The sequence below is a fragment of the Purpureocillium takamizusanense genome, chromosome 1, assembly GCF_022605165.1.
Source record: "Purpureocillium takamizusanense chromosome 1, complete sequence".
Classification (NCBI taxonomy): domain Eukaryota; kingdom Fungi; phylum Ascomycota; class Sordariomycetes; order Hypocreales; family Ophiocordycipitaceae; genus Purpureocillium; species Purpureocillium takamizusanense.
Genome location: NC_063068.1, coordinates 2,415,134 through 2,439,200, shown reverse-complemented (window position 1 = coordinate 2,439,200; position 24,067 = coordinate 2,415,134). Strand labels below are relative to the sequence as shown.

The window sequence follows — 24,067 nt, the reverse complement described above, 5'->3', positions numbered from 1 at the left end:
GTGCTCTGCCGCATCCATGTACGAATTCGCCGTCGCCGGCTGGAACGCGACAGGCCGTGTCCGTTCACACGACTTTATGAATGAATGACTCCTGGTAGAGAGAAAGACAGGTAGCAAGGCGGAAAGCCCCTGGTGGGGAACGGTATACCCGAGGCATTAGGCCTCACGAGAGTAATTTGCACTAGATTGACAATTAATATCATTCAACAAACCGACTCCCACTCCTCATTCTCCGGCTTCGGCTCAGGATAGGTCGCCCGGTCCGTGGCCGCATACGTCTTCTTGAACCTGTCCAGCAGGCCCAGCACCCATCGTTGATGTTGCGGGCTCGCAACCTCGTATGCGATGCGCACCGCGAACCCCACGCGGTAAGGCCCCATGGTGCCCGACCCAACCGTCTCGAGCGAGCGAAGGATGTTGCCTGTCAGCTCATGGCGCTGCGCCCGCGCCTCCGAGTCAAGCTCCAAGTACCGAAATTGCACGAGCGCCTCCTGCACGATGAGCATGCTCGCCCAGTAGCCCATGTGCATGGACCCGACCCATGAGTCGCGATACTGAAATACCAGCGCGAACGGCGATGTAGGGTCCTGCGTCGGCACCTCCTCGGGCATGACATTGAGGGTCTTGAAGTCCCCGTACCACTGGGTGAAGAGCTCGCGGCAACGCAAAGCCCGCTGAGCAAGGGCGGCGACCTTTTCGGGCCCCGGCTCGTGTACGGTGCCCATGGTCCGCGATTCGCGGAGAACATAGGCGGGTGCGAGGATGGCTGGGAGCTCTGCCAGGCACTCGAAGAAGCCGTCGACGATGTGGATGACGCGGTCTGGCTGCTCGGCCGGGTGAATCAAGTGCCGTCCGCCGTCCTTGATCATCGGCTTCCACTCAGGCAGAGATAGAAAGCAGACATCACTCTGGGGAAAGAACATGTCGCACATAATCTGCCTCGGCCGTTAGTGCACATGGACTCGTGTGCAGGGCTACGTGGCCGTTGGCTCACCAAGACGCCGCGAAAGGTGAGTATCATGGAAGCGTCCCAGCCGGTGGCGTGCGCTTCCGGGCCACGCTGCTTCATCAGCGTCCCTATGCCCTTTGCGTGAGCCAGCCACGAGTCTGACGATGCCGTGCCAGCAAACAGCTGTTCTGGGCGTCAGCAAGGCTCATTCCTTTTGTGTGTGTGTGTGTGTGTGTGTGTATGTCCGCTTCGTGAGCGTCGATGTAGTACCTCAAAGACACACAACAGCATGGCCGCGCATAGCGTCTCAGACGACCGCCACTCGGTCTCGTGTCGCAGACTCGTCTGCAGCGCTATCAGCGACTTGCCGTAGACGCCCCTACTGTAGGCAATCATGTCTTCGTCGGCGCGCTCCTTGCCCACGAGATGCATGGCCAGCGAGGACATGGCTCCGTCGAGGACAGCGCGCGAGCCAAGCCGGCCGAGATCGACCCACGACAGGAACCCCGACACGTCAGACCGGGTGATGTTTGTGCGCACCGTCGCGATGATGGTGCCGATGAACTCTGCCCTGTTGGGTCGCAGGGACTTGACCAGCGCGTGCGCGCCCGGAGGCGACGGCTCGCTGAGCGGCGTGACGGATCCAGTGCTAGAGCCGCTGCCGCCGGCCGAGGAGCCCTCGTTGTCGCTGCGCTTTCCCCGCTGTCTGATCTGGTGCTTCCCCGAGACGAACTTGATGCCACGCTCGTAACCCGGGCACTCGGCCCCGTACTTGCGACAGTTGCAGCACCCCGGGCGTGCCTCGTCACACCTGACACGCCGCTTCCTGCACAGCTGGCAGCCGCTGCTGCGCGGGACGCCGACCATGACCGGCGATCAAGGTGAGCCCGAGTCTGGGGCGAGGCCAGCCTAAGTCAGCGACGGGGCACCTTGCAGTCAGCCCATGGGCGAGATTGGACTGGATGATGCGCTGCGCGACTCGAAAAAATGCAAAGCGAAGTCCCCGGGCGTGTTGCGGAGGAGTCAGGATATATAGCAGCAGGAGTCAACAAGGTCGACCGCGCGCGACGGCAAGCTGTCATTATGCCGAGACTTGACATTGCTTACGCTTTCAGGTGTCAGGTCTGTGGATTCCCTCGGCTGGTGCGCCCGTCAGCGCGGGTGTAGGGTAGGTGGCTCGTGGACCGTTGCCGACATGGACGTTGAAGGGAGCAACCACCCAGGAGTGAACCGAACCCAAAGAATCGTAATGCCCTGAATGGTGATTCTGAGAACACTCTTCTGCCCTGCCGTGGCTGAACGAACACAATCATTGTTTGTCAGAAGTAGAGCAAAACATGCGTAAGAAGCGGGTTGTGAGTTCGCGGTTACACCGAAACACGCTGGTACCACCGTCGCATGTCTTCAGGGGTCCACAGTCAAACGTCCGGCCGATCGCCCTCGACTTGGAATAGTGGACGGTGACTTGGCATTGGAAGTGCGGTCAATTCTGTCACGCAGGTTGGGAAGCCTGTGCGCGGTCGTTACGCAAGTCGGCTGAAGGCATGACTACGCGTGCCTGGGGATTTCCGGGGTGACCCTGCGGTGAACATGAAATCGAGTTAGTGCCATCGATCTGAGCAGCTGCGGCGATGTGCCAGAGTATCAGTTTGCACGGGAAGTCGGCGAGGAATAAAGACGCGCGGATATGCGCGTCTCAATCACGGCACGGCAGGACTGCAATACAAGATGCACTAACTAACCCAAACGCCTGATAAACGAGTCGAGGGATCGCTGCGCGGCCCCCATTCGTCGGGGAATGTCCATGTCGCCAATGTTGCACTGATGCATTCTCACTCAACCGCAAAAGACTTGGAATATTCCCCGAGTCTTGGAGCTGGCGGATCATCGACATGTGATGTCGCGGCGCTGCTCCGGGGTGTGGCTCTTCGTTGAATGAGATCCAATCGGCCCAGACACATTGGTGGGAAGAGTCTCATGCGGGAGGTTGAGTGCCCGGGATGTCGGGGAAGCCGTGTTTTACATGATGTGCAGCATCATGTGGCTCGCCGTTACTCGCCCGTCGAGCTGGTCGTCTCTTGTGAGGCAAGATTCGTGGCGCAACGGCCGCCAGGCACGTCGGCCGAAATATTAGATCAAGGGGATACAAATGGCCGTGGAATTGGGGGGACCAGCGAGGGATGCGCAAACGCATTGAGCTGGTCCGGGATAGAGTGCGGCTAGGTGGCTAGCGCGCGCAGAGCCGAGCGAAACTGCTCAACAATGTTAGCTTGGCGCGAACTTGAAGCGACAACACAATAGAGAAGAGCCCAGAGATGCCTGTCACAGGCCGGACGAGAAGTCCGTCCGCAACGGGCCTGGCAGAAATTCGGGGACGGAGGCACGGAGGCACGGGTAGCACAATTGAATGCCGTGTGCCTTGACGAGCCGCATCCGGTCGGCGGCCCGCGAAGAAGGGTCGCGCCATCGCCATGGCGCCTTCACCAAGCGCGGCCGCCACCTATGTATGTACGTTTGTATTATGCATGCAAGAGATGCTGCTTGCGGACTGGCGAGGATCTTGTACAGGTTTGGAGCCAGCACATGCGACACTTGATCAAGCGAGGTGAAGGGGATAACGGCGATTTATCACGCGAATGGCAGAGTCGGCGCTGGCAAAAGTCTTTCTCAGACACCTCTCAACGTTGCGGACACGCATCCGTGGCGTTGAAGGCTGCAGTATTAGCTTGCGCCGCGTGTTGCCTCAACGGTGGGCTACTGCAGGCGATGGCGCTGGCCCCCGCACCTTCGCCGTCAACTCGCTAAATCGATGGTGGCGGGACAGAGTTTCGAGGCGGGCAGATGCAGGTTGGGTCGACAGACGGAGCTGGAGGGGATGGAGGGGCTGTCAGGCATCCGGGCCATCACCAAGGGTCGACGACTCACAAAGTCATGGCATTCGAACAGGCGCATGCGTGTCTGCAAAGAACCTTGAAGCATGGAGGGGAGCCAGAGGGCCAACTGGCGCCTTGGTCTGGCGACGTGCCCATCCCCTGGGGCCTGTCGGTTCGACAATTCCATTCCTCATGCACTCCTGAGGGGAACCCTGGAAGCCTTGCCTGCCTGGCATCTGGGGCCGGACAGCAACGTGGAGTGGGCGTCGGTCGTGGCGGACTCGGGACGCATCCACCTGCCTGTTTGTTCCAGGGATTGACGATGAGTGAGGAGGCGCCGAGCCGCAGCAAGGGGTAGGTTGCCGGGGGGGTGGACGGCGCGCAGGAGCTTCGTGGGACCGTGTTGGGACGAAGAAAGGCAGACGAGAGGGCCATTGGGAGAGGAGAGGAGGAATTCATCGGGAATGGGAGACTCCAGGTCCCTGGTTCCAGTCATTACTGCACAGCCAGGGCCCTGCTGAAGTTGTAAGGGGCTTGTGTTGCTCGGAACCTGGAAGGAACCACCCACGTCGTCGGCTGCCAACCTCATATTGTCTTGCCCGCGAAGCACTGGCCATTTCATAAGGTGAACTCAAAGTAGCCATACCTCGCAATACTAATATACTACGTATGTCCATGAGTACGAAAGATTAGTAGTATTCCGAGCAAGTCCGTCTGCTGTACGCACGTACCACACAACGCCTTCACCTAGATACCTAAGTACCTAGGTACCGGCTAGAACCCACTGAGGTGCTCTACTTACCGGTACGTACTAAGGTACCTACCTTACCCAAGCTACCTTACCTAGGTACTTACAACCTCCCTTAGTAGTGCCACGACGCCAAAAAGCCAACTCGACCGGCAGGAGCAGAGTCTGGTCGTCTTACTAAGTCAACAGGGTGACGACACGAGTTCGATTCGGTACGACTCGAGTTTACAAACGCCGTCTCTCTTCCCTTGGGGAAATGCCGGCTCAGTGCTCCTCTCTACCTGCCCCGTGCCTCCGAGTCCATGTCGGCCACGGTCCCGGACAATCGATAGCCCAATGTCTCGCGACGTATGCATGTCTCGCCTTGATGCTGGGCCCAGCGACTAACGCGAGAACGAGTCGAGCACCACCCACATGCGCGAGCTTAGCACCCAGGTGCACACAACACACAGAAGCCTGTGTGACTGGCCTCAGTGATGATGCCGTGCGGCGTGATCTTCTTTACAGTACTGTGTGATACACATACGATACGATACAGTACGACCCGGAGAATTGGGGTGTGGTATGGACCATTGCCAGCCTTCTCGGGTCCGTGACTGTATCATCTGGAGACCAGTCCAGGCTTGCGGCGGACAAGACGGGTCGGGGCGGGCACATGGGGTTTGGGGAATGGGAAAGCTGGCAGAAAAAAAGGGTCGCCTGTTTCGATCTTTACTCTGGGCTCGCCCGATCCGGCTCCACCGCCGGCTAATAATAAAGAGGACAGGTGAGGAGTCCGCGTCAGCACAGGTCAGGTCGAGGTCCCGAGATGAGACGGTCGGGGTCGAACACGAGGAAAACAACAAGTGACCTCATATCAGCGTTGAGCAGGGCGACGACGGGTCATGTCGATGAAAGGCTCGGCTTGCCTGAAACGACTCGTCGCCAACACGGCCCTCTAACACCCAGCAACACCACATTATAGTAGATTGATCTCCCGACCATCCTCATCAATCTGTCTACTCGTCGCTTGTCCTCTAGGCTCGCGGGTTCTCTGCTGCTTCGTACCCTGCCTTTACGGATCCAACTCTCGCTGGGCCGGAGTTTAGGTTCGGATGCGGCAGGATGGGCGACATGGCATGGATAGCATGGGACGCTTTGCCATTCCGCCAACCCGCGCCCAACCCACCACAGAGGGGCCATCACCCACCACCCACCACCCATCCGCGCCGCGAAATCCTGCCCGCGGCAGCGAGGCCCACGATCCCCTGTTAGCGCAAGACTGATCAATGCCTCGAAGACCCCAGGCCGCCCAATCACTCGTGCCAAAGGCACCCCCTTTCTCAAGAACCTCTGCGCCGTCGTCCGGGACGTCGAGGCGCGCCGAGGATGCATCCAGGTCGAGCCGCTGGCAGCGCTGATGGCAGGGGGAGGACAAAAAAGAGGGAGAGAGAGTTTTCCAGCAGAGGCTTGTGATTATTTTCTGAAGCGGCAAAAACGGGCAGGCACGAAAAAAAAAGGACAATGAGCCGTGTATTACGAGCAGAATGGCGGGCCAAGCCTAGGGTTGAGTGGAATGAATGAATGGGTGGATAAGGAAGGTGGCTCAACTCTGTTTCGGCTCAGTGCAAGCGGATTCCATCATCTGTGGTGCGATCCGCACGTCGGCCTCCTTGCACCGCACCGTGAGGCAGGAATAAGGTACTGCTGTACTGCAGGAGTAGGTAGCAGGAGTTAGTAGTAGCGGTCACCCGACCCCAGCCAAGGAAACCGAGAGCTTCATCTCGGCAGAGCGCATCAATTTCGCCAAAATAAAGTGAGGACCCAATGCTGCCCTGCCCCCCAGACACTGACGCAGTCGATCAATACCACCCACTGTACAGTACTAGAGCTTAGCACGTTGCACACGAGGAGGATTGAGGTACTGCACAGCGCCAGGGACGTTGTAGGCGGTCGTACAAGCGCCTCATCTTCGTACCCAGCCTGCCCAGGCACGCGTGTGAGGAGGCGCTCGACTGGCCGCTGCTGCTGCACATCACACCAGACTGCATTGCATTGACGATACAGTGTCGCAGCTGCTGCTGCGCTGCGCCGCGCCATGCTCCGTACCTACCTACTCCGTACTCCTCCGTGCTCGGTGCAAGCACGAGCGAGCGAGCGCGCGCTCAGTTGTGAATGGACCACCGGACCCGTCGACGGCGCACGAGCTGCAGCAGTTGTCGTATTCTTTGCATGGAAGCTCCGCCACGCCAGCCAGTCACCCTCGCCAGCGCCCCCGCCGTCGTCACAGCGGTGGGGCCCCAGGACACCCACACCCATCACCCGTTGTGCGGCTGCGCCTTAAACCGAATCCAGCGCCCAGAGCTCCCTGTGAGCTTCGGGACTGCGGGACGGGGACCGGCCCTGCTCAGGCTGCCCTGGACCTGGCCAGCGCTGTGGCTCGGGCGCTCCACTAATGGAGCGATCCCCCCCAAAAGCGCCCCCCTCCCCCCCGAGGCGCCCGTTCACAGTGGAGGACGGGGTACTGTACATCACCGGTCCAACTGTGCCCTGCCGCGATGAAGGTACCACAGGCGTCGGCGGCGCCCACCACCGCCGTCCCATTCAGGTCCGGTGGCAGCGCCGCACTCCCACTGAACCAAAGGCAGCTCTGTCGCTGGCCTCTGTGGCCCGCAGCGGTTAACAGCCACCGGGGCGCCATCGAGGTCAATGGTTGAGGAGGCCAGGCCCGAGCCCGCCATGGTTGGTTGGGTGCCTCGTGCCTCAAGCCTAGCCCGCACGCGGCCGTTGCCACCACTGCTCGCTTGTGGATGCGTAGGTTCGGGCGTGTTGTTGAGGGTCGCTGCCGTTGCGGCGTCGGTCGGTCGAAGCCCTGGGCGGCGGGCGGTCGCGGTCACTCACGCGACTGTCCTGGGAATGAGAGGGGGACATCAATCAGGTTGGAGAATGCTGGCGATTGATTGAGTGAGTGTGCCTTGAACAGACGGGAGACAGGGCACAGCGCAGCACAGCACAGCACCGCACCGCGCCGTCCTAACTGAGCCATCTAGTCTAGTCCTGGCTGGCCCAGTGGTGGTGGTCGGTCGCTCACGTCTCCGCTCAGAGCACCAGCACCAGGTCAAGGAGCAGCTCCCGCCCCAGGCAGAGAGGGCAAAGTCCGGCCAGGCCACCTCGCGGGCCCACCACTTCCCACTGTGCGCTCCCTCCCTCCCAACTCCCCTTTCCCCCGTTCGTTCCACTTCCACGTCCGCGTCCGCCTCTTCCAACACCACCGCCACCACCTCCACGCCCACGACACGGTGCTGTCCGTCTTCTTTCCTTTCCATCTTCGCCCCCTCTCGTTCTTCCTGCCAATTTGTACGCATCTCCGTTGCCTCTCGCCTCTCAGCACCCTTGATCATCTCCTCCCATAACGCTCGACACGCCGCGGCAGAGCAGAGCAGAGCAACCAACGCGTGCCTGCCAGGTGCCAAATCTCCGCCGTGACCCCTTTCTCCTCCCGACTCGCCGCCCGCGCCCTCGACTTCTACACACTCGTCTCGCTTTTATCTTTTTCTTTTTCTTCTTCGACGCTTGTCATTCTCCATCGTTGCGTTGTCGAGCGTTGCGTTGCACATCCTTCCCCCCGGCTTGCCATCTGCATTGCCTCGTTGGCCTTTTGCCTCTCCTTTTTTCTCCCTCTGTGAGGTGGCCCGCTCCAACCGGAACGCTCATCCTTCTCCACGCCGAACCCGTAATACCTCGCACAGCCTCCCCGGCCAAGCATTTTTCAAACGTTATCGTCTCCCACGGCTCTTCGTCGATACAGCTCCCATGTTTTGACTCAACCTCGCTGGGGACCTGATCGTGTTTGCCTCTTCCGCTGCGGCAACTCTGGGTCTTGGAGCTTCGCCCACGCACGCAGCGGCTTGCCCTCGCCGCCCAATAGTAGAGTCGAGTCGCAAGACGTGCTTACGGTGACAGTGAGCGCCTCTTTTCGACACGAACACTTCTTATCCTTTCCGGTCGCTGGCGTCCTTCGATTCCACCGCCTCCAATTGCTTTCCTTCCTCGCCATCTGTGGTACCGACAAGCACACGTTAGCCATCGGCACTTCTTGCAGCTCGCTGATCAAGAAGAAACATTCAAAAGGAAAACCCGAAAAAAAAGGTTGGGCTTATCTTGTCAATCGACGCGTCTTTTGCTGCATCTCTGCCCCTTGCCAGACGCCTAAACCCTTCTCGGTTTTGATTCTCGCTCGCGGGCCTTGTCACGTCGAGTCCTCGCTAATGCATCATCACAGTAACATTCTGTGTCCCGGCTTGTGTCAGGTCTAGGTCGGATCGTCGCCGCCCGGTCGCCGAATCACTTCTTTGTGCAATCGACCAACAGAACAGCCCAACAAAGACGTTCTCGACGGACAAAAGGCACAGTCACGCCCCAAACCGTCGCCTTCTGCTTCTGATAGGGAAGTATGGCTGCGTTGGTACAAACCTATCCTCAGCAGACAGGTACCGTAACGATGCTTCAAACACGACCGCCCACTACCTCCGGCATCATGCCGGCTGGACAGCAGCACGCCAACCATCAATACATGGGAAGCTCCGCCCAGGCGCCGAGATCTGCCTACCAAGGATCCGGCTCTGCAGCATATCGAGGCAGCACGGCCCCGGTTCAGCCCTATGCCTTTACCAGCACCCCGAACCTCAATCAAAACATGCAAAATATGCAGTGGCAGCAGTACGGTGCTTACCGGACACACTCCTCACCCGCCGTTCCAGGCATGCAGACACCAGACATAAATGCGAGTTACCGGGCACAACTTCTGAACAGTCCTATGGCTGCGAACATGGGCGGACAGCCTCATTCGTTTGGCATCGGCCAGAGTGGCTCTCGCGATGACTCGGCTCTGCGAAGCAGCCCTGCGCTGACCCGGCCGCAATCTTTCCTCTCCGTCAACTCTCAGCCATCATTCGGCTCTGGGACATCAAACCGGAGCACCTCTGATCGATATAGACGTACCAGCGGCGGTGTGACGCACCACGCGCGCTCCCAGAGCTCTACCCTGCCCGGCAGCATTACAATGGTCAATAACGCCACTCCGTTGTATAGCGCTCAGAGGAGCCCAAATCATGCCCAGTCCATGAGCCTCCCGGGCGGCAAGTCGTTGGTCTCGGTTTCATCTATGGACGATATGCACAATTATAGCCGCCAGGCTCAGGAGGAGGCGAAGAGGGTTCGACGGCGAAGCATGCACTCGATGGAAAGTCCCGAGTTCCACAAGCCTGGGCCGACCGCAACGCCTGCTCGTCCGGCAGAAAGGGGATTGAGGCCCCAGCGACCTGGCTCAAGCGCTGCCCACTCTCGCAAGGCCAGCTCTGAGAGTACCTCATCGAGCCTAAGCAATCATTCCAGGGCATCCTCGGTGAGTTTCATGTCGACATTCCGCACACTGCCCAATCAGATGCATGCGCCCTTTACAGTCGTGCTAACAAGGAATTGATGTGCAGGTTACCAACCGCAATGTGTCAGCCCCCGCTGGCAACCCCTCTTTGCTCGGGTCCGACGAGACATCTGCCAAAGTTGACCAACCAAAGATGGTGCCTCTCCCTCAGCGAGGCTCCTCCTCTGATGCAGCGAAGCGCACAATCAATCCCTCTCCGCTCTCCAAGCCAGCAACCATGGCGACGGAGTCGGCCGAGGAGCCATCGCATGCGGCGGCTAGCAGAGCCGACTCCCCTGCGGCGAAGCAGCTGGCTGCCATCAACCAGAAAGGGGTGAAGGCGAAGAGCAAGACGTCGCGCTTGCGACGAGCGTTTTCTTTTGGGAGCGCTGCGGATTTCCGTAAGGCCGCCGCCGGTGATGAGGGAGAAGGCACGGATAAGAACGAGCACTCCAAACTTGGAAAAGAACCTACGTCCGATGAAGCGTACGATGCCGAACAGGCTCGCATTGCCGAAGCACAAGAGGCCGGTGGCATCGGCAACAATATCTACGGAAGTAGGTTCTTCGGCTCGACAGACAATCTCTCCATCTCGTCCACGGCATCATCGGCTTCCATCATGATACGAAAGATGGGACGTGGCATGAAGAAGAGCACTCGGTCGCTGGTCGGCCTGTTCCGCCCCAAATCTGTCACTGGTGTCCCTGCCGCGGAGGCTGTGCCGCCTGAGGCCAGCCAAGCGGCAGTCTCCATGATCACCGTTGAAGCCGAGACACAGCGTGTCAATGTCACCGCTGACCCTGCGGCTGGAAACGGTGGCACTGGATTTCCTCATCTCGAGCGCAACTCCCTGGATGCTGCCCAGGTCCCGGAAATGTCGGAGCGTTCAGGCAGCTCTGGGACAGACAGAAGCGGCCCGCGAAAGAGCATTGTTGGCGGCGAAAGGGAGCGCGCCGAAGTGCTTGCTGCTGTGCGCAAGGGCATCTTGAAGCGTAAGTAGCCATTCGCATTGGCTGCGGTCAATGATGCGCATGCTAACTGCGAATTAGGTTCCGGCAGCCCGTCGATTCGACAACCCGATGCGTCGCCTGATCTCGTGCTGCCCAGCATACCCAATGTGGCGGATTCCCCCATCTCGAGCGCGCCTAGCACACCAAATGACGAGACGCAAGGTCACCGGAGGACCGGCTCAATCGCCATCGGCAATGAGGACTACTTCATGTCGGCCCTTCGCCTCCGACAAGACGCCAAGAGCCCGCCTGGAACGCCGCAAGGTGGGAAGAGGAACGCAACCTTCTCTCCTCGCATCGTCTTCTATGACACGTGGCCGAGTCAAGAGTACGACAGACGGGGTGAAATTGCGACATGCAACCGGCTCACGCCGATGCTTGCGCAGCAGATCAAGGAAGAACTCAACACGTTCAAGATGGTAGGTTACCGATGACCTTGATGGCGTCATGGCCGTTTGACGGTGATATGCTGACACTTTCATGACAGGAGATGGAAGTCCACGAGAACTCCAAGATCTACACACACTTCTTCTGAGCCATTCTAGGCGACAGACGAGGCGTTGTCGGGACATTAATCTGCAACGATGAGGTGTTGTAGACGCGAGAGCCATGTATTGCTCGTCATTTACCTACCATTCGCGGCGTTCAGGGACAGCATAGTAAGGTGTCGATGGCGTTGGTCAGTTTGCCTGTTCGACATGTCATGCGGGGATTTAGCCCAAGAGTCATACACATCTCCTTAATATTGCGGCCAGAAGCACGGGTATAGCACACGGGGGGGACGAGGGAGAGCAGGCGAAGCATCGAAGCGAGGCTGGACGATAGAGAGCAGATGGTTCGACGCTGGGGTTCGACGGCAACGCATCTGCCGGTTGCACGTGTGTGCAACGCAGGCGATAGCCGGGGGCAGCGCCGTGAGCAGAAGGCAGGCCGACGCGAGGCGATGTTGATGGACGGGAGCCGGTACAAGAGGACATATAGCGTTGTTCCAGCGACGGGCGGCCGAGGATGGGGTATCAGCGTGTGTGTGCGATGGGCGGCTGTAGCGTGGAATGCATATTATTCGGGCCCTTTGGAGACAAGATTGTGCGAGGCTCTATGTGAGTGACCCCTGACTGTGTCTCGCCGTGCCTTGCCTGGTGTCTGGGAACGCGCGCGGCTGTGAAAAAGGCGGCGTGTCGTGAAGTAGGTGGTTGTATAACCCCATGGTATGAGTGAGGGGAGTGGTGAGCCACTTTTTCTGTCGATGCGGCCGTCGCCGCCACGCGCAACCTCAGATTCGGCCCCACATTTGGCACCCCTAATGCGCGGGAGCATCACCGACTTTTTTTCCTTCCTCTCCTCCATCATCGGTGCCGCCTTCGAGTCTCTGCCCGCAAGTCAGCCCCTTCGCGACAACCGAATCCAACTGCACAACGTCACACGGGTGCAGCGGCGGCCTTGTGCCAAACCTGGCTTAATTGATGCGACGGAGCTGGACTGCCCGCCTCTCCGTGCTTGGACGCCCCCTGATCTCGACGCGCTGGCTCGTCTGTCACAAACGGTATACGACCATGACGGCATCAGAAGCGCGAGAGGCGGCAAAGCCTGGCAAGCTACATGGAAGGGCGTTTTATGAGAGCATTGGAAGCCCCAAGTACATTGTGGCCCCTATGGTGGACCAGTCCGAGTTTGTATGTCGCCTTGTCAAACGACGAGTCTCGCGCCAACGCCAACCGTCGTCGGCATAAGTGAACGAGACCTGGACTGACTGTGTGTGACGTTTGTTAGGCCTGGCGCATGCTCACACGATCGTACATGGCCGATTCCGAACAGTCCAAACTTCTCGCGTATACCCCGATGCTACACGCCCGGCTCTTCTCTCAGGAGGAAAAATATCGCCGGGGCCATTTCCAGGCTGTCCGGCCCGATGCCTCAGAGCCATGGCTTGACGGAAACGCTTCCATGGACCGACCGCTCTTCGTGCAGTTTTGCGCCAACGACCCCGATGCGCTCCTCGCCGCGGCCCGTCACGTCGCCCCGTACTGTGACGCCGTCGACCTCAATCTAGGATGCCCACAAGGCATCGCGAGAAAGGGCCATTACGGCGCCTTTCTCCAGGAGGACCAGGACCTTATTTTTCGTCTCATCAACAAGCTTCACAGGGAACTGTCTATTCCCGTCACGGCCAAGATAAGAATACTGGAGACGAGGGAAAAGACGCTGGCGTACGCGCAGAACGTCCTCAAGGCCGGCGCTTCCATCCTGACGGTGCACGGCCGGAGGCGCGAGCAAAAGGGGCACCTGACGGGCCTGGCGGACTGGGAGACGCTTAAGTGGCTCAGGGACAGCCTGCCACCCGAGACGGTCATGTTTGCCAACGGCAACATTCTGCAGGAGGGCGACGTCGAGAAGTGCCTCGAGGCGACGGGCGTCGACGGAGTCATGAGTGCAGAGGGCAACCTGAGCGACCCGGCCATCTTCGCCAAGCCACCGCCCCCGGGCGAGGAGGGACGCGAGTACTGGCGTGGCAAGGACGGCAAGGGAGGCTGGCGGGTCGACGGCATGACGAGGCGATACCTCGACATCATCCACAGGTATGCGCTCGGTGAGGAGCCGCCCCAGCGGCGGCCGCTCTTCATGCCCGGGGACGACACGGCCTGGCTTGCGGCGGACGACGCCGAGGGTGAGGGCGACGAGCCGGCCCGCAAGCGGCGCAAGAAAGACGGCCCGCCGCGCAAGGAGGAGGCCAATCCCAACCTGTCGGCCATGCAGCCACATCTGTTCCACCTGCTCCGGCACTTTGTCACGCGGCACACGGACGTGCGCGACATGCTCGCGCGCGGGCGCAAGGACGGCATCGACGGCTACGAGCGGGTCCTCGAAGCCGTGGAACGCAGAGTCGCCGAGGGCCTTCTCGAATACGAGCGCACCGGCGGGGAGAGTTTCGAAGCGGAGCTGCGCGCGCTGGAAGATTCGACGCCGGCCGCTGCGACCGAGTCCAACGGCGCCGGGGCAGGCGACGAGACCGAGAGCCAGAAGGCAGACACGGTGCCGGAGGCGGAGAGCTCCCGGGGCACGATAAGGCGGTGCAAGCGGCCGTGGTGGGTCGCGCAGCCCATCGTGCGGCCACTGCCGAGCGAGGCGCTGGCCAAGGGGGCGATAACGCTGAGCAAGAAGAACAAAGCCGCTGTCGCCGCCGGCGCCTCCTCCAGAGACCTGGGTTCCCAGAAGGGCGGCGACGACGACGGCAAGGAGGGCGCGCCGCACAAGGCAGAGGCAGCAGCCGCCGCCGCCGCCACCAACACCACCACTACCCATGAAAACGGAGCCACGGCCCAGCAAGTCGAGACAGAGGCAGAGGCGGAGGGGAGGAAGGAGGAGCTCGCATCACGAGACGAGCTCGTCGCGGGATGAATAGATGTGAATAGATGTTTGAGTAGCAAATCACACAAAAATCACCGTCTAGGGGTATCGATTGATACAGTCCTAACCGTGGGACGGCACTCTGCAACTTTGGTTTGGCTGCCCGTGAAGAGCCCCCTACCTGTAGCATCGTTGATTAGCCGTCGTCTGTTGTGGCTCACATAGGTGCTTCTTTACTATTCCACACGAGCCCCCCCCCCTTTCCCCCTCTTCCAGCAACTTCGCCCACCCGCTCAACCTGCATCATGTTCGTGGATACTTGGCACGAAAAGTAGATACACAGGCAGGTACCCATGCCGCCGGACAGGCAGATGAGGTGGATGAAGGAGGAGGGGGAGGCTGGGAGGAAGGCGCTGATACGGACTCGTTGGATCGGACCCCCGTCACGAGCTAGGATCATCCATGGATCGATACGACTGCTTGTCCATGAGTGAAAAGCTTGTATGCACTCTTTACGGCACGCACGGCGTGCGCATTCCCAAAGACAAAGACGGTAGTAATTTCAATTTTGTAGGGCCATCCCATCGACAGATCGATGGGATTCCAGCAGCGAGGTAACTACACCGTCCTACTTACTGACCGTCACTCGTCTACATAGCTTTTATTACGCCGCCATCACCGTCTGCGTCGGCAACGCTGTGCCTGCCTGCTGCGATGGCCGGGGCGTTGACTGGCTTGGGTCAGCCCGTCCCGCCGGAGTCTTTGTTCCTCGCTCGCCAGCTAGTAGCGGTAGTAGTGGTAGTAAACTTGACTTGACCACCGGCGCACCCCCCCTGCCCGACCAAAACCCCCGATCGGGAAAAATCGTCTCTCCGACAAGCCCTGCTTCTCGATGCCCCCAAAGTCTTGCCGCTACCGATGCAGCGCTATGACTCGTTAGCACGTTGTTCATGCACGTTGGGTCATTTCCCTTCAGCAGCCTCACGACATGAAATGGCGTATTGGAAAGGGGGGGCTGGTCAATTGGACTACGTTACTACTTGCAATCATCCCTGCATGGCTTTTGCCTGGTGCTGGGACCCAGTCCATGATGTCGCTGTGCATGCAACGGAGGGCCATGATGGGGTTGTGATGTCCCATTGACGTAACATCGATGGTGTTGAGTGCTCGTCCGCTATCATGGGGGATGGGGCTCGGCAAGAGTATATGCTCGCTTCTGCGCCTGTTGGGGCTGAACCACGCTTGTGTTAGATGGTTTTGCTCTGTCTCCCATAATCTCGCCTCCTTCCCGCCTTGTTCCAACAAAGTCACATCTTTGCACCGCAGAACTCGCCAGTTTGCAAAACCGTCCAGGCGGTGTCATCACTGCCAATGGCTCCCGCCGTACAAGCGCGCGGTGGCGCCACGGCCGCGCACGACATGGTCGATGAGCTTCTGCTTTCCACCACGCCGACGCCGACATTGCCCGTCTCCGCCACCGACGATGACAGCCACTACCAGCTGCTCCGCGCGCGGCAGTCCGCCCCGACGGCGACCGTCACCGTCGTTTCCGGGGGCGACAGCGGTGACAACGGTGGAGGCTCGGCCACGACTCTGAGCGGCGGCGCCATTGCGGGCATCGTCATCGGCTCCATCGCCGGCTTCCTCCTCCTCGTATGGATCTACCGCTCGTGCTTCAACATAGGCGCCCCGCCGGGCGAGGACCGCGAGGCCTGGTATCACGACGTCGACCCCAAGCGCTCCTCGCACCATCACCACCACCATGGCTACCACCACAGTCGCCCGCGCCACAGCAGTCACCACCACCGTCACCACAGCCGCCGCCGCTCCTCGCTGTCCTCCACCATGTCCACGCCCCCGCCCGTCGTCGTGCGCGAGACGTCCAGGACGCAGCCCGTGTACGTGGCACGCGGCAGAGACAGGGTGTCGAGGTCCAGGGGGCGGCAGTACTGATGGCGAGCATACGCTGTGTATAATTGGGTAGAGGGAGTGGCCATTTGGATGGCCTTTTTGCCCTTAACGATAAATCTTTGATCAATGTCTCATGGAGGATTCTCATGTGAAGACGAGACGATACCCGACCATATCATGTGTCTTTTGACTTGGAAATACCAACAGGGCAATCCCGGTTCTGGAGTCAGGTATAGAGATGTGCTGCTGTGAATATGTCATACAAAGCGAAGAAGAATAGCCGGCAACCTGGGAGCCGCAATGGTTGGGTCAAGGTGATCGAGCGAGCCGGCATAGATAGAGAACGACCGCTTTACGGATCGCTTATGGCTCATACCCGTCGAAGCTCTCGAGCTGTTGAATGTTATACATCTTTCTTGTGCTTTTTGTCGATGGCGTCTCGTGCAGGCAGTCCGCAACCAAATTCTGCGCAATATCTTGCTTGAGTCTCGCTGAGCCGCTGACGAATTCGTGTTATGATCGAAACACTGCCTGCGGAAGCGTAGTATTGGCACCTGGGGAGATAGGGAGAACGTCACTTTACCCGGTCTCACTTGCAGCAAGGGCCCGGGCAGTCATGCGACCTCGTCCGCTGCGGGCTTGAGCAGCTGGTATTGTCTTTGTGCTTCGTGCTCTATGGCAATTCGTCTCTCATGCTTGGCGGCATGGCGATCACATGGGGAACATGCCGCGGGTGAGGCTCTCGTCGCCAAGGAAGACGCCCCAATCCATGTCTGTCAGCTGCTCGTCGCACCAGCCAAACATGTCGATGCTCCCATCTGTGGCCGAAGGAGTACGCATAGTGCCATCCGCTTCTGTGGCGATGACTGCCTCGTAGATTGCGGAGACGATATCTGGCGAGCGGTCAGACGCACGCATCCACGGGCGCATCTCGGTGAACGTCTCCAATGCCTTGGCCAGGCCGGACTGCCAGGAGGCGACTTTTTCGTTTGGAGGCAGGGAAGAAGACTGCTGCATGTTCTTCTCGATGGCAATGCAAAGCAGTGGCACCGAGCAGGCCTGGAAAAGATACCAGCCCATGTTCCATACTTGGATACGGTTCGGCATCCAGTAGCGGGCCGTCGAGTCAATCGCCTCCATCGCCACTTGGCAGCACATGTTGAGCATGTGTCTTTGCTCGGGCATGAGCTCCCCAAGCTTCTTCCTGCAGTCGTGCGCAAGGTAAAGAGTCAGGGACCGAGCAAGGACAATGCGGGCATTGTAGTATCTCGTCTTCATCAGCTCCCTCGCGAACTGATACTGCGGAGGCGAGCCCTCTGCATGCTTGAGATTCTCTGGGAGACCATCGAACCAGTCGCGGAGCTGCGCATCGAGAGCGAGAATGTCCTGATTCGAGGGCCGACCAAACTGGGCAAACCTCTGCTGGAGGCGTTCACATATCAGACAGAGCCTGGTGTTAGCCTGGAGCAATATGGCGGCATGGTCGTCGGGGCCGAGGCTGGAAGGGAGGCAGGTGTCCATGGTAGTTCTGTCCAGACGGCCGCAGGTCGGGCGTCCTTGAGTCATGCACGCCCATGTGTCGAGGCAATACAAGCTCCACCATGTTCTTCGTTGCGTCTCAGCGCGGCGTCGGTGCTCCTCGACGTCCTCCACAGTCGCCATGTTGGGCGCCCGCCTCGGCTCTCGGTGCAGGCCCAATGCAATGGCAACTCGATGCGCCGCACCGAGAATGCTGTAGGCCATGTTTGGCGAGTTGCGATAATGCAGGTAGTACCCTCCCAGGAGGCAGAGGGCCTGCAGACTGTCCATGTTGCCAGACCCAAGGCTGTCAAGCCCCGTGAAGGACCGGGCCTGGAGATAGTACTGCTCATGGAGGCCCTCATTACCAGACGCTATAGAGCCCAGGGCGCAGACCATGTTGAGGAGGCCCATCCAGGAGCCGTCCTGGCGCGAACCCGAGGCATGCTGAGAGCGGAAGTCGTTCTCATCCAAAAGCGGCGTGATTTGGTGGATATATTCGAAGTAAAAGTCGATGCAGCGTTGCTCCCTCAGTATGCTCAGCGCCGGGTCCCGGCCGAGGACTGGCTGGGGCGCCGGAACGGGCGCGGGAGTGGCAACGAGGGCGCGTGCGCATTGCGCCGTGTGTTCCTTTGCAGCGGGGCAGAGGCGAAATATGGCCCTGAGGACAGCGCTCATGGAGGTGACGCCGAGATACGAGCGCGTGTGCTCATCGGTAGCGAGGCCGATGGCGTTGATGTCGTCGCTGGCAACCGTAGTTGGTTGGTCGAGGGACTCGTCCCACTTGCGCTCGTCGGTAGGCTCGCCGTTTTCAGACATCGGAGCCGAGTCTTCGGCGCCCGAACTGCCAGGAAGGCCAATGATTTCATCTCGAAGGGGCGTTGGCTCGGGCAGGGAAGAGTCGGGCTCATGATGCTGGGTGTGGCGCAACTCCCCGAGCCGCAGCAAGCCCATGAGCTCGTTCTGGCTCTTGTTGGCGAGTCTCTCGACATCGACGCCTGGGAATAGAGTGTCGAGGACGCGCGTCTGGGAACGCAGCTGCTCCGAGGCCTTGTCAAAGGTGCTTGGGGGAAGTCAGGGTCAGCTGGCCCCGGGCCGTCCGAGCATGTCCAGTCCGTCCAGGGGGCGCGAGGCGTGCCGTACCTTCTGCTGACGGCGTTTCTGCGCGAGCGCTGGCGGTACTCGCAGGCATCGGGGACCCTGTAGTAGAGGCAGCTCCCGCATGGCTGGCGGCCGTCACACTTGACCTTGCGGCGGGTGCATTCGACGCATGAGCGGTTCACCCTGCGCGCGGCGTTGGAGGAGACCTTTTCGACCGCCTGAGGAGGCTCATTTCGCTCGTGCCCCGAGGGAGGCATGCTCTACTAGGAGGATTCGATGAGGCATGTGAGGCGCGTCAACGCGGGTCTCGGTCGGCCGGCGGCGAGGAATTGCTCGAGGCGCGCGCGCTGAGGAGCCGAGAGGTTCCGGACTCGGGAGTGGAGCTGAAGCTGGAGCTGGAGCTGGAGCTGGGGTGAGGATGGAGTCGAGGATGGAGCGCTGCGTTGGGCGACCTGCATTTGCTGTAAATGGAAAGGGGCGGCGGGTATGCACTATTGTACGAGGTACGTGGTTTCGTTGTCGGAGCCTGCTGGATCCTCGGCTGCGCTACAGAGTACTACTAACCCACGCTGGAGAGGATACTACTTGACAGCAAGAGGCACAGATGTTGTGTGCGCTTGTGCCCTGCAGTTTCGTAGATACGATATTTTTAGTACCGTACCTATGTACTCCGGAGTCCACATCCAGGGTCCTACATAAGGTAGTAACTTACTTCGTACCTGGGTTCAATAATTTGGCAAGTTTGGGTACAGGTATTGCACAGGGCGGACACACAGGTACTACGTAAGGGTACATGTGCGGAGAGGCTGTCAATCCGCCACCGCCGTTGACGGCAAGCCACTGAAGAAGTCAGAAGCACGCGCTGGGCGTAAAACGTCCGGACACCCTGACTCGGTCTCTGAGGTGCGGTATTGGGCTTGGCAGGAGCAATGGAGTGAGTGCAATTTAGTACTTGATGCACCGCAGCTGTCATTGGATGGCCCTGATGTCAGATGGAAGAAAGAAACATGGGGGTCACTGTGGGGAAGGAGCAGCCGCCGACCGCCTCCACTTCCACGTGGGGAAGGTATGACAATCTGACCTGCACCTCGCCGCAACTTGTACCACCAGGCAGCTTGCAAGTTGCCCAAATAGTCCTCGCTGCTCGTTGGGGGAGGGAATATTTTTCTTCTAATGGGTATCAAGTCAGTTTCTATTTGATGTCCCCAGCCGGGGCGAGATAGTATGCTATCATACCCTACCCTATTCATCCTTCTCGGCTCAGTCGGCATTGAGAGCATCCGTCGTCAAGGTTCGCGTTTATCCGGGCGATTGCGGCGAACCTGCTCATTCGACAGCATCGTGGTCACGAACTGAACTGGGATCTGCCACCAACACCTCTAGGGGCTTCCCGTTGGGTTCGGTATGGGTACTCGTCGGCTTTCCAGTCCCATCAAGTTTCCTGAACAAGGAAACAGAGGAGATGGGACATCATGCGCGCGCCCAGGACGTGGGAAGTTGATCCCAGCACAAGTGAATGTTCTGCTAGAATCCCCTCGCATCCCCCGCAAAGGAGCGTGGCCAGTGTTGGATGGTGTTACAGCAGATAAAATTGAGAGTTGGGTGCAGCCGCACCCAGACGAGAGTGGTCGGCCCGTTAGGTATCACCCCTACTCTCCTCCCATTGTGTGCGTGTGCGTGTGTGTGTTGTGTGTGTGTGTGTGCCAGGCAATCTCTCATCTTCATCATCTCAGCGCATGCCCCATTGAGGCACCAATAGAGGCGGCCTCTCCACACATGCTTCCCTGCTCCATGTGGTTGGGGACACCCCGACCAAAGACACCTGCTCAGTCAGGCAATCAGATGCTGACAACCTGTGCTGCAGCATCACCGTGTGAGGAAGCTTGGTAAAGACTTGGAATTGACTGTACTAGGTCAACAGAAGTCGAGGTTTCGAGGTTGCGTGTCATTCTGGAGCCTCGGTCGCGACTTACTCAAGACGGCCTGGGCAAGGGGCTGGTCGGTATGGGTTGGTGTATAAGAAGAAGGCGGCAGACTCGAAGAAAGGAAGCCAGAAATATATGGAATAAGTGCTTGAGACGCCTTGTCTGGAAAAGGAGACCAAGGCGAGCATGCTGAACATGGCGTTGAGGCGGGTAGCTCTTGCCGCGTTTGTCGCGACGGCATTCACGTTTGCCGCGGGCTCGTCGTCGTCGGATCCATTGACGCAGCCCTTGACGCAGCCCTTGACGCAGCCCTTGACGCAGCCCTTGACGCAAGCCTTCATCCCGGGTGCCTATCTCTTCGAATTCGAGGAGGGCCATGACGTCTCAGCGTTGCACAATGACATCGAAAGACACGGCACCGTGAGGATGAACCTCGACTTCAAGCTCTTCAGGGGCGTCTCGGTGCAGCTGCACGACGTCAAGAACGCCCACGACAAAGCCATGGTCATGGCCGCCACACCCGCAGTCAAGAAGGTCTGGCCCGTTTCGATATTCCACCATACCGGCGATGGAGACGTGCAGATCATCAACAGCCCCAGCGGCGGCGTTGCCAGCAGCCTTCTCGCCAACGGTACGGGCGACAAGGACGACGACGTCTGGACGCCGCACAAGATGACGCAGGTCGACAAGCTCAAGGCCGAGGGTGTCACGGGCAAGGGCCTCAAGATAGCCGTCATCGACACAGGCATCGATTACACGCACCCCGCGCTGGGGGGCTGCTTCGGACCGGGCTGCCTCGTGTCGTTTGGGCTCGACCTTGTGGGCGACAACTACACGTCGACGTCGAGCGTGCCCATGCCCGACGACGACCCGCGCGACTGCAACGGGCACGGGACGCACGTGGCGGGCATCATCGCCGCGCGGCCGAACCCGGTACGCTTCACGGGCGCCGCGCCGGGCGTCTCCCTCGGCGCCTACAAGGTGTTTGGATGCGACACGGGCGCGACGGCCGACGTCATCATGGCGGCGTACCACATGGCCTACGAGGCCGGCGCCGACATCATCACCGCCTCGATAGGCCAGGTGAACGGCTGGGCCGACAACCCCCTCAGCGCGACCGTCTCCCGCATCGTCGAGCGCGGCGTCCACTGCGTCGTGTCGCTCGGCAACGATGGCCTCCTGGGCCCCTTTTTCTCGAGCGGGCCGGCCGACGGCAAGGGCGTCATTTCCGTGGCGTCGTTCCAGCCCGAGTTCGATCCGCTCATCTTGGCCGCGTCGCGGTATTCCTTGGACGACGGGGCGGAGCCGCAGACGTTTGGCTACATGCCCTCGTCTGTGCAGCGCCCCGTGCCGCCGCAGAACACGTGGGAGGTGAAGCTGCCTCTGTATGCCACCAGCCTGGACGTGAACGTGACTAAGGACGCCTGCTCTCCCCTGCCGGATGGCACGCCGGACCTGCGCAATAGGGTGGTTCTCGTACGCAAGGGTGGGTGCGATGAGGTGGTCAAGGCTCGCAACGCCATCGCCAAGGGCGCCCGATACATGTTGATGTATAGCGACGGAATTAGCATATACGAGTTGCAGCTCTATTCGCTGGGGGCGAATATTACCGGAGCCGGCATGCTGCTGCGCGAAACGGGCGAGGCACTGGTCGCGGCGCTCAAGGCCGGGCACAACGTCACGGTCGACATGGCGTCGCCGGGCAAAGGAGGCTACGTCCTCGCCAAGATACTGAGACCTTTGACCGGCGGCCGCCTCGATCCGAGGTCCACTTGGGGGCCCGCGTGGAGGATGGAGCTGAACCCGACGGCCGGCACGCCGGGTTCCAGCATCGTGTCGACGTGGCTCGACGGCCTGTATGCCATCAGGTCTGGCACGTCCATGGCGACGCCGCTCATGGCAGGCATCATGGCTCTCATGACGGAAACCCGTGGCACGCTCGGCCCGGCGTTGATGGCGAGCCTCCTGTCCTCCACGGCGAAGCCGCAGCTGTACAATCCCGGCCACGGCTTCATTGAGGGGCAGCTCTCACCGGCCTTTGGCCAGGGCGGCGGCCTCGTCCAAGCCCACGATGCCGCCCATGCAGCGACCATCCTGGAGCCGTCGAGTCTGTCCTTCAACGACACGGCCAACTTTGCCGAGCGGCTCAGCTTTTTCCTGTCCAACAAGGCCACGCATGACATCACCTACACGGTGTCTCACGTCCCAACCAGGACCCTGTACACTCTCTCGGAGAATTACGCGGCGGAACCATCGCCGTTGTATTCGCCCTTTGCCTTTGTCGACAGCCACGCCTCGCTGAAATTCTCAGACACCAAGATTACGCTCCCACCGGGGCACCGCAAGGAGCTCTCGGTCGCGGCGCAGCCGCCAAAGGACGTTGACCCGAACCGTCTCGCGCTCTGGTCGGGCTACATTGCCATCAACGGCACGGACGGCACCTCGCTGTCCCTCCCGTACCAGGGCATGACGGGCTCTCTGCGCAACGCGACCGTCCTGCCGGCACAGAAAGCTGTGTTCGTCGCCCTCCACAGCAAGCACTGGGCGCCGCTGCAGCCCAACAGCACCGTCACTGTGCCGCCACCCGGCCAGTGGAAGCCCGGCGACGACGTGTTTGGGCTCATTGTGAACAATGCGATGGGGAGCCCGCAGCTCCGGGCTTACATGGTGCCCCTGACGACCTGCCCGCCCAAGAACCTCACCGTCGACGACCCGCTGGGCCACGGCAGATTCAAGACGATCGGCCAGCCGGACGGGCTGCCGCTGCTGTGGGTTGGGCGCGACGGGCACCTGATTCCCTTTGACGGGGGTCTCGCGAGCGGCATCTACGCGCCGCCGGGCAAGTACAAGTTTGTCGTGCACGAGCTGCGCATGTACGGCGACGAGAAGAAGCTCGAGGACTGGGACGTGGTCGAGTCTCCGGCATTCAAGATCCGATACGCGGGGTGATGGATGGAAGGATCATGGATCCACCTGGATGGGGAGAGCTGATGGGGTTTGTTGCTGGAGGAGTGAGTGAGTGAGTGGATGAGCCCGTTGGGTATGTCCAGTCTGGGCCAACACAATTCTTTCTTTCATGCCCTTTGATGATGATACGGAGTATTCTTTTGTTACCCGCGTCATTGACACAGGAGAGCCTCATGTTGAGACAGCAGGGCATCTTTGGGGCAGTCGTTGAGCAGTTGCACCTCGTTGCTGAACAGAGTCGCCCGCGACGGCACATGCAGCAATACCCGACACCGGATATAAACGAGGCATTATTGGCAATGATGTCCGGTACCAACTA

General features: G+C 59.9%; 6 protein-coding genes across 6 annotated transcripts; 4 read left to right on the top strand and 2 right to left on the bottom strand.

Annotated features, from left to right (window-relative positions):
* Positions 1-203: 203 nt before the first annotated feature.
* Positions 204-1,816, bottom strand: JDV02_000783 (uncharacterized protein; the record flags this gene model as incomplete). Its single annotated transcript, XM_047981636.1, has 3 exons — positions 204-935; positions 995-1,132; positions 1,220-1,816. 3 exons carry the CDS (start codon positions 1,814-1,816, stop codon positions 204-206), a joined length of 1,467 nt encoding a protein of 488 aa, XP_047837596.1.
* A 5,958-nt stretch (positions 1,817-7,774) lies between these two features.
* Positions 7,775-12,076, top strand: BNI4 (bud neck involved protein). The gene is made up of 4 exons (XM_047981635.1): positions 7,775-9,953; positions 10,039-10,963; positions 11,021-11,400; positions 11,469-12,076. Exons 1-4 carry the CDS (start codon positions 9,003-9,005, stop codon positions 11,514-11,516), a joined length of 2,304 nt encoding a protein of 767 aa, XP_047837595.1. The 5' UTR covers positions 7,775-9,002; the 3' UTR covers positions 11,517-12,076.
* A 260-nt stretch (positions 12,077-12,336) lies between these two features.
* DUS1 (tRNA-dihydrouridine(16/17) synthase (NAD(P)(+))) lies at positions 12,337-14,431 on the top strand. Its single transcript, XM_047981634.1, has 2 exons — positions 12,337-12,654; positions 12,752-14,431. Exons 1-2 carry the CDS (start codon positions 12,445-12,447, stop codon positions 14,375-14,377), a joined length of 1,836 nt encoding a protein of 611 aa, XP_047837594.1. The 5' UTR covers positions 12,337-12,444; the 3' UTR covers positions 14,378-14,431.
* A 903-nt stretch (positions 14,432-15,334) lies between these two features.
* JDV02_000779 (uncharacterized protein) lies at positions 15,335-19,237 on the bottom strand. The gene is made up of 2 exons (XM_047981632.1): positions 18,899-19,237; positions 15,335-18,818 (listed from the first exon to the last, which is right to left on the bottom strand). Exons 1-2 carry the CDS (start codon positions 19,111-19,113, stop codon positions 16,949-16,951), a joined length of 2,085 nt encoding a protein of 694 aa, XP_047837592.1. The 5' UTR covers positions 19,114-19,237; the 3' UTR covers positions 15,335-16,948.
* On the top strand, positions 15,581-16,623 carry JDV02_000780 (uncharacterized protein). The gene has a single exon (XM_047981633.1). The coding sequence runs from the start codon at positions 15,698-15,700 to the stop codon at positions 16,277-16,279; it is 582 nt and encodes a 193-aa protein (XP_047837593.1). The 5' UTR covers positions 15,581-15,697; the 3' UTR covers positions 16,280-16,623.
* A 1,730-nt stretch (positions 19,238-20,967) lies between the features above and the next one.
* JDV02_000778 (uncharacterized protein) lies at positions 20,968-23,730 on the top strand (the record flags this gene model as incomplete). Its single annotated transcript, XM_047981631.1, has 1 exon — positions 20,968-23,730. One exon carries the CDS (start codon positions 20,968-20,970, stop codon positions 23,728-23,730), a length of 2,763 nt encoding a protein of 920 aa, XP_047837591.1.
* Between the last annotated feature and the right edge of the window lie 337 nt (positions 23,731-24,067).

Excerpts from the sequence above, each read along its gene's own strand:
- BNI4 (XM_047981635.1), top strand. The coding sequence starts at position 9,003 with ATGGCTGCGTTGGTACAAACCTATCCTCAGCAGACAGGTACCGTAACG. Across the intron at positions 9,954-10,038 it reads ATCATTCCAGGGCATCCTCG|GTTACCAACCGCAATGTGTC; the intron begins GTGAGTTTCATG and ends ATTGATGTGCAG. Across the intron at positions 11,401-11,468 it reads AACTCAACACGTTCAAGATG|GAGATGGAAGTCCACGAGAA; the intron begins GTAGGTTACCGA and ends CTTTCATGACAG.
- DUS1 (XM_047981634.1), top strand. The coding sequence starts at position 12,445 with ATGCGACGGAGCTGGACTGCCCGCCTCTCCGTGCTTGGACGCCCCCTG. Across the intron at positions 12,655-12,751 it reads TGGTGGACCAGTCCGAGTTT|GCCTGGCGCATGCTCACACG; the intron begins GTATGTCGCCTT and ends GACGTTTGTTAG.
- JDV02_000780 (XM_047981633.1), top strand. The coding sequence starts at position 15,698 with ATGGCTCCCGCCGTACAAGCGCGCGGTGGCGCCACGGCCGCGCACGAC.
- JDV02_000779 (XM_047981632.1), bottom strand. The coding sequence starts at position 19,113 with ATGCCTCCCTCGGGGCACGAGCGAAATGAGCCTCCTCAGGCGGTCGAA. Across the intron at positions 18,819-18,898 it reads AGAAACGCCGTCAGCAGAAG|CACCTTTGACAAGGCCTCGG; the intron begins GTACGGCACGCC and ends ACTTCCCCCAAG.